Here is an 8,622-nt window from a genome sequence, read left to right as displayed (position 1 = left end):
AAAAAAAAAGTCAGACCTTCCCAAATTCAATAACCCAATCCAAAAATGGGCATCTGAGATGAATGCACACTTCTCAGATGAAGAAACACAAATGGCAAATAAATATATGAAAAACGGTTCAACATCATTGATCATTCAAAAACTGCAAATTAAAACAACACTGAGATTCCATCTCACCCCAGAAAGAACAGTTATCATCAAATGAACAGAAACAAATACTCAGCAGGGCTGTGGGAAAAAGGAACCTTTTTCCATTGTTTGTGGGAGTTTAGACTGGTGCAACCACTGTGGAATTGGTATGGAGATTCCTCAAAAAAACTAGGATTAGAGGTTCCATTTGACCCAGCTATTTCCCTTTCAGGTATCTTCCCAAAAGAATTACAACATCGTATCACACAGTGATATATGTACACCCATGTTTATAGTAGCACAATTTGTAATAGCTACATCTTGGAAACAACTCCAGTGCCCATCAAATGAGGAATGCATTCTATATTTTTGTTCTTAATTTATTCAGCTATAAAAAAGGACAAACTGAAGACTTTTATAGTAAATGCATGCAACTCAAGCCCCTACTAGTAAGTGAAGTAAATCATATCCATATGTATAAATATTGCATTGTGTGAAAAACCAGTAGGCAAATAAGATCCAAAATGTACACTAGCTGGGCTGGGGAAATCACTTAGCAGCATAAGCACTTGTGTGGCAAGTGTAAGGTACTGAGTTCAATACCTGGTACCTGTCCCTACCCCCCCCAAAACCCCAATATATACACTAACTATTGTCAACGTGGAAGACCCTATTGAAAAGAAACAATAAGCTGTGATGCAGGAAAGGAAGAAAAGGACAAAAAACACATGTATACATCAGATAGTTAAAATATTATACAGCTAGTCTGTCAGTTCATTGAAAAGAAAGGTTTGTACTAATACTGTTTGGAAAAGATATCTGTTCATGGGCCTGCCAGATAGCTCAGCGGATTAAAGCTCCTGCTTAGGCAGAGCACAGGGACTGGAGTTCGATGCCTGCTGTGCCAGCCTCGCCCCAAGGGTGCCCTAAGACGGTGATGGAGACTGGGCGCAGTGGTGTGCCCCTGTAATCCCAGTGCTTGGGAGGCTCAAAACACAAGTCCAATCTACACTGTGAGATCCTGTACTAAATACAATCAAAAGAAAAAAAAAAAAAAAAGATTTCAAGCTTATTATTTTTTACTTTGAGTAACTACCATAAAGAATATGTAATGTATTAATTATTTTAACTGCCCTACTAACCTGTTCTGAAACTGTTTCATCTTTAAATCCTTTTTTCTTGCCTCTCTAAAATAAAAAAATAAAATTACATCCCAAAGCTATGCAGTGATCACTCACATTCTCATATTTGAAGAGAAATTTAACCTTTACTTGCATCTCACCCCATCTTCCATCCGTTTCTAATTTTAAACCATGTCTCAGTGCATTTTTAACCCATTTATGTGTCTGTCCCTCATAAATAAAACATACACAGCCACTTTCTACTTAGTAAAACACGAGATAGTAGTTCTTTCCCCAAATGTACATAATCCCTTTTTATCCTCTGGTTCAAGTCTCACTTTACAGTCCTCCGATTCTATCTCTGCTTTGCTTTCTAATCAACATAAACATTTGCTTATGAACTAAATGCCCAATAGATGTCAGGCTCTTCATGTACTGGATGATACAGCAATGCATGCAACAAGATAACAATACCCCATTCACAATGGTGTTTACAGTCTTAGGATAGACAATACAATTAAGTAGAACGGGAAGAGGGTTTGGAAGTGCTAGAGGAGTGAGTTTAAGCAGAGTTGTCCACAAGTTTTCACTAAAAATGGTGAGCATATTTAAAATAATATACAGTGACCTTTACTTAGCAAATGGCAAAGAAGGAAAAGAAAAAATAAAGCCCTTGAGGGTCAGCATATCTGAAGTCCTTACTCCAACCCCTCAGTTAGGAACTGGGCTGCAAAGCAGGTGGTGAGTGGTGGGGGAGGTGGGTGTGCGGATTGATCTGTACTTCCACCTGCTCCCCACTGCTTCCATTACTGTCTAGCTCTGCTTCCCATCAGATCAGCAGTGTAATGAGACTGTCAAAGGAGCATGAACTCCACTGTGAACAAAGATCCAGGCAGCACATTCCTTACGAGCATCTAATGCCTGCTGTTCTGGGGTGGAGCTGAGACAGTGACGAATGTTGCACAGCAGCTGCAAATACAGGTTAATATTAGCAGAGAAGTCTGAATGCAGAGACCAGAATAAATCAGTTGTTTACAGACTTACAGCAGAATCCTACCTGTGAGTGGTAACACTTAAACTGCATCTAGTGGCAGGATTTAAATCAGAATCTGATGTGTTAAATCTGCTTGTGGCCTACCCATTATTTTACTCAACACTTCTGTCACCTCTTTCCCTTCATTCGTCTCAGTCTGTTTTGATAACACCATGAGTTAAACCCTTGTCAAAACAAGTAAAAACAAACATCACTGGAGTTTCTGTCAAAAGGGAGAAAGAGCTTCAAAACCTTGCCTCTGTACCCTTGTCTGTGAAAAAACTGTCTTCCTCAAATCTGGTCACTGGCATTGAAAAAGTTGGAGATCACTTCCCTAAGGAACAACCAAAAGGTCAATGTTGCCAAGGAGAAAGAATAGCAGGAGCTAAGAGTACAGGGAAGTGGGGAAGGGCAAGGAAGAACATGCATGGGTTTTTTTTTTTTTTGGAGACAGTCCATGTAAGGGCACTTACACAATAGCAGACTGCAGGCATATTATAGCAATTAGAAATCAATTAGGCCTGTGACCACAGGCTCATACGGCCTGTCACATAGCTATCATACTGAATTCAGCTTGACTGTCTGTTCCCAGCTGCTATCCATCAACATGAAGGGTCAAGCTGACTGTGCTTCCTGAAATTAAGAAAATATGCATTGGGTCTGTTCTGCTCCAAAGGCATGTTTGGGGAAAGACTGGCCCAACCAGGGACACATTTAGCTCTGCTCACCCACATATACTCTCTCCCCTCCTTCATGGAATAATACAATTCTGCCTGACAATGTATGACATAGTTCTTACATCCATGTAACCAATCATGTAAAAAACTGTTATCAGTTTTGCACTTCTCACTTGTAAACCAATTTAAACTGAACTCAAGCCAGACTTTTGGCTGATGATTTGAAAACTCAAGCTTTCCCTGGCCCACTGACACTATGTATAGAAAGCCTTTTGAACTTCCTGTCGCAGTCTTTCTTCAGTCTCTGATCTGCACAGCTCTACAGTTCAAGCTCATGGTGATCCTGACTCTGCCTCCAAGTTCTGGGATCACAAGCCTGCACCACTACGCCTCGCTTTTTCTTCTATTCATGGTCTTTCAGGTATTTAAAGGCCTATTTTTTCCTGATGCAGGAAGCATCAATGAGTTCAATTTGAAATGCCTATTAAGTGCTTGCTTCAGCAATACATATACTAAAAAACTGAAGTGCCTATTAAACACCCAAGTGAATAGCCAGTCAGACGTGTTTCTGGGACAAAAGTCCAGGTGGGAACCACAAAACTGGAAGTTACCGACATTAAAAAATAAATAAAAATTGGTGGAGGAAACTACTGGATATGGAAGCCAAGGGTACTGTACCACTAACTACATCCCTACCTTATTTATTTTTGTGATACTAAGCACTGAATCTAGGACCTTCACCCTAAGCTACGTCCTCAGCCCTGTGCTAAATAAGTTGCTCAGGCTAGGGCCTAACCCCTAATGCCCGTGCTCCACCCTCCTTTAGTTTTTGAATAGGATCTTACTAAATTGCCCTGGCTGGGGTGAAACTCGCAATCCTCCTGCCTCAGTTTATCATTCCCACTTTTTATTTTTTGAGACAAGGTCTCAATAAATTGCCCAGGCTGGCCTCAAATGTATAGTCCTTTTGACTCAGCCCATTGAGCAGTTTAATTCTAAGATTGGATGAAATCACTGTGGATGACTGTGTAAATAGATCAGTTTGAGAACTGAACTATGGAAAGTTAACAGTTTATGGAAATAAGGAGAAATCAACAAGAAATAAAGAACAGTCAGCTAGGAAAGAGCAGAATATTCTAAAGCCAGATAAGAAAAATATTTCAAAGGAGTGTCCAATGCTATTAATGGACTCGAAGATAAAAGAAAATATACCATTGGATTTAGCAGTATCTGTCATGAGTGACCAAGGCAGGACAGCTCTGGTAGAGTACATTTCATGAGAAACTTGAGAGAACTCTTAGGTTTTGCTACAAAGTTGAGCACAAAGTGAGTCCCAATGGGAGGGGAAGAGGTCAGAGGCATCCTTTGCAAAATTTAAAAAACAGCACACTTCTGTGCTGATGTGAAGACTCAGGAGAGAAAATATTAACTCTACAGAAAAGGCGGGGCCTTCTGGGAATATGGAGCAACCAGCAGAGAAAGCCTCTTAGATTTGGCACTCAGATACTAGAATACAGTAATGTGAGAAAGGACCTGAAGAACTGAAGCCTACGGGGAGTGCAAGAGACTTCAGTGAGAGAGGTAGCAAGTGGCACTTTCTTCCTGAGCCTGGAATTACTGCATGGCAGGGGCAGCTGGAATCTGCAAACCCACAGTGATTACTGGAAACCTCAGAGGACTCCACAGAGCAGCACACCAGTGGGACGGAGCAGATGAAGCAGACTTAAAGGCTGGTAATTTATTCCAGTTCAGACACTCCCAAGGAGAGCGCAACTGGCTGGCAACCATCTTGCAGAGGGCCTACCTGAGCTCAGACTCCATCACATGGGTGGAACTGCTCCATCTGGTGACTCCCAGTGACAAGGTGACACCGCCCAGCTCAAGCTGACAGGGAACTTAGCCAAGTTCAAGCATGCAGGAGGCACACAGACTGCTGCAGGCTGAACAAATCCAGTTCCAGCCTCACAGTCAGACACCAGCCTGAACTTGACTCCAACTGAAGGTGCAATTTTGCTGGGATTATCCACTACCCTGCTATAAATCCACACCTAGCTTGCTGGGATTAATCAATTCAGATCTGAACTCTATGAGCCCACTTCTCTACCAGTGACATCAAATATATCTTGAACATTTTTTTTACATTTTCTTTTTCATTGTTTTCTTCAATGTTTTTGTTTTTGAGTGTGAACAGGGCTTCATTTTTGTTATTCTATCTTTATTTCTTTCCCTCCTGTCTTCTGCACCAGATTCCCAAAATTTGCATGATCTTTGTTCTCCAGCTTTGCTTCTAAACTCTTCCTATTCTTTTCCATATTTTTTCTTCTCTTACTCCCTTTAAATTTTCTCCCCTAAGAGTAAAGTCCCCATACTGAAGGCTTATTTATTGAATACAATTTTTCTGGTTCACTTTAGCTCTATCTACAGACTATTTTAAGGGACATCCTGAATATCTACTTCAAAAAATTAAAAACAAGATCAGTATAAAGCAGTCAGCTCAGAGCTTAATGCAACAGTATTACTGATAGATATGAGCACTACTGTTAAGAGGATATCAAAAAAAAAAAAAAAAGGTATTACACCTAATGGCTGGCCAAATAGCTCAGTGAATTAAAGCACCTGTAAGTAGGCACAGGGGTCGGGCGTTTGATTTCCGGGCCTGCCGTGCCAGTCTTGCCCCTGGGGCGTGCTGAGATGGCAAATGAGACTGGGCATGGTGGCATGCACCTGTAATTCCAGCTCTTGGGAGGCTGTAAACAGGCAGATCACTACAAGTCCGATCTAGTAGTGAGACCCTGAACACCCTATAGACCCTTCCCTAAAAATAAAAAAAAAAAAAGACATTACACATGTTACCGTCCTTTATGTTATGTCATGTCCTGATTAGCAGCCTCCAGGGTTACCTGCAGTCAGCCAGGGTATTGCTCTGACCTTCCCTCCTAACCACTGACCCACTTCAGAGTTAACTCCACATTCGCTCTGAAAAACACAATCCAATTACCAACGTACAAAACCAAAAATATTTTTTATTGCCGAGTCATCCTGAGGTTCTACAAGAGACCCCCAGCTTTTCATGAAGTCCACAGCATTGCCAAGATTTCCATACCAAAAGACAGACTTAGCCCAGAGTCTGCTGAGTTCCACTTAAGAGAACTACCTACTCTGATTTTGTTAATCTTGTCAGTCCCTCCATGTCACTTCTACTTCATCTGTTCGATACCTGCGGAAAAACAGGAAACACTTTGAAGACTATCCCTGAGCATTTTCCTTTCTTCTCAACTCTCAAGTTCCTGAACGTGTCTTTTCTGACTTTTTTTTCTTACTTCTCATATATACTCCTGTCTTCTGCCTCCAAAGACTGACTCACCTCTGTGTAATCCCAGACTCACTGAGAGGAGTCCTGTGTCCAGCTTGAAACATCTCCCAGCCAGCCTGGGCTATCATGGCTCCATTGTCAATGCAGAATCTGGGAAGGAAAGAGATGTGAAACCTGTAATCCAAGGACAGAAAATCATAATAAAGGTAAAAGAGAAAGAAAGCAAGAAAGGGAAAAGACTTACCGCTCATCTGTGGCAAAAAGCTGGGCCCCTCGCTCCTGGCACATTATCTGCATCATCTCCTGCAGCCTCACATTACCTACAGGAGAGGGGATAGACTCTGTTTTAACCACCACTGCCTAGGCCACTGTATACTTCATGTGCACTTAGGACTAGGCGTGACAATTGGGAAGGACAGGGCAAACAGTTTTCCCCAACCTGTAGCAATTTAGAACCTCAGAAAGAGATGCCCAGTGCCACGGCTAGGTAAGAGAATCCACTCAGATACATACACCCAACACCTCCCACAATGAGGGCCTCCTGGGAGCCACAATGTGCCATGGCTCGCTCTGTGATTTCCACCAGCATTGCAAACACGGTTTCCTGTGGAGAACAGACAACGTAAAAATATTACAGAGGCAACTACGCTTCATTCTGCTCTGTCGTATAAAAGCTTCTCCTGCCTCCACTTTCTTATGTTGTTTTTTATGTCTGTCTGTCTGTCTGTCTGTCTTTCTTTCTTTCATTTTGCTATGTAGTACAGGCTGGCCTTAAACTCACTGTGTAGTCCAGGCCACCTTGGACTCACAGGAATCCTCATGCCTTCGCCTCCCAAGTGCTAGGATTATAGGCATGTACCACCAGGCCCAATTCCAGCCTCTACTTTCTAGCCCCATTTTTCACTCCATTACCTGCAGGGAGAAACATAGATCCTCAGGGGTACACTCGCCTGCGGCTAATAATCGTGGGGCTGCATCCTATAATTAAAGGGGAAGAAAAGCAAAAGAGTGAACAGAGCTAAGTATGGTGGTATGAGTCTCTAATCTCAATACTTTAGGAGACTGAGTCAGGAAGACCACAAGTTTGAGCCCAACCTGGGCACTTTAGCAAGATCTTTCTCAAAATTTAAAAATTTATAAAAGGTCTGGAGATGTAGCTCTGTGCAAAGGTCCAGGGTTCAATTCCCAACAACCTCCAGCTACCACCTCAATCATAGGCAGATTTTTCTTTTTTTTCCTGCTGTATGTCATTTAGTTATTTACTTATTTTAGATGTCTTAGTTTAGGGTCTACAGAGTCTCACTATACAGATAAGTCTTATAGTGATCCTCCTGTTTTCAGCCTCCTAAGAGCTGGGATTAGAGGTATGCGTCACCACGCCTAGTCTCAGCATGCCCCGGAGGGCAGGGCTGGCATGGCACAGCAGGAGTCGAACCCCGGTCCCTGTGCTTGCCTAAGCAAGCACTTTAATTCACTGAGCTATCTGGCCGGCCCTTGTGTCTATTACTTAGGATAGTGTCTAAAACACAAAACATATTCAGTAAATATCTGTTCAATAGTTATACTCAGCATCTGACAAAGACCAGTGCTATATGCAGGAAACGTACTGGTTAGCCAAATAGCTGTGCTGCAGTAAAAGAGCACGGAGGTCCTCAGTCCTCTTACCTCTGACACTTACCTCAATGAAAGATAAGATCCCTGAGAATGAGACATCCATCCCCTTTACAGTATATGGCAGCTCAACCAGCTTCTTGCCTCTATGGAAAAGAGTTAAAAGTGGATCACATTCTAATGCCCCCACCAAACCTATATGCAAGGACACCCCACAAGCCCCCAAACCAGCTGCCTTCTTCCAGTTATGTCTTCTTACCGTTTTGCCATCTGTTCAATGTTGTAACCTGGACTTGGGTCATTAGAAATCTACCATAAGAGAAAAGAAAAAAGTATACAATCAGCTGGGCATGGTGGTGCATGCCTGTAATTCCAGCTACTCAGGAAGTTGAGGCAGAAGGACTGCAAATTTGGGACCAGCTTGGGCAACTTAGTAAGATCCTTTAGGACAGGGGATATATGTAGGTCAGTGGTACAGTTCTCCTGGGTTCAATCTCCAGTGCAACCAAAACCAAAAAACACATAAAAATGATAACCACGGCTGGGGAGATAGCCCAGCAGCATAAGTGCTTGCCTGGTAAGTGCAAGGTCCTGAGTTCAATCCTTGACACAAAATAACAACAACAACAAAGTAAATACATAGTCATTCTGGAGTATTTCACCACACCAAGTTGAAGAAAAGCTATCAATAAATGTTTATGGAATTGTATACATTAGATACATACCTAAGATATACAC

The 8,622-nt window shown here is 42.1% G+C and overlaps 1 protein-coding gene across 1 annotated transcript in view; it reads right to left on the bottom strand.

The window, feature by feature from the left end:
* Positions 1 to 5,954: 5,954 nt before the first annotated feature.
* Positions 5,955 to 8,622, bottom strand: part of Osgep (O-sialoglycoprotein endopeptidase) — a 9,811-nt gene continuing 7,143 nt past the window's right edge. Inside the window, exons 5-11 of the mRNA XM_004644005.2 lie at positions 8,144 to 8,193; positions 7,952 to 8,030; positions 7,186 to 7,251; positions 6,787 to 6,877; positions 6,518 to 6,593; positions 6,325 to 6,423; positions 5,955 to 6,177 (exon numbers count right to left, since the gene is read on the bottom strand). Coding sequence (XP_004644062.1) covers positions 6,138 to 6,177; positions 6,325 to 6,423; positions 6,518 to 6,593; positions 6,787 to 6,877; positions 7,186 to 7,251; positions 7,952 to 8,030; positions 8,144 to 8,193 — 501 coding nt within the window. The 3' untranslated portion in view covers positions 5,955 to 6,137. The remainder of the gene's footprint in view (positions 6,178 to 6,324; positions 6,424 to 6,517; positions 6,594 to 6,786; positions 6,878 to 7,185; positions 7,252 to 7,951; positions 8,031 to 8,143; positions 8,194 to 8,622) is intronic.

Source organism: Octodon degus, unplaced genomic scaffold (assembly GCF_000260255.1).
Source record: "Octodon degus isolate 3935 unplaced genomic scaffold, OctDeg1.0 scaffold00189, whole genome shotgun sequence".
In the NCBI taxonomy this organism is placed as follows: Eukaryota; Metazoa; Chordata; class Mammalia; order Rodentia; family Octodontidae; genus Octodon; species Octodon degus.
This window is presented reverse-complemented; position numbering and strand designations above follow the sequence as displayed.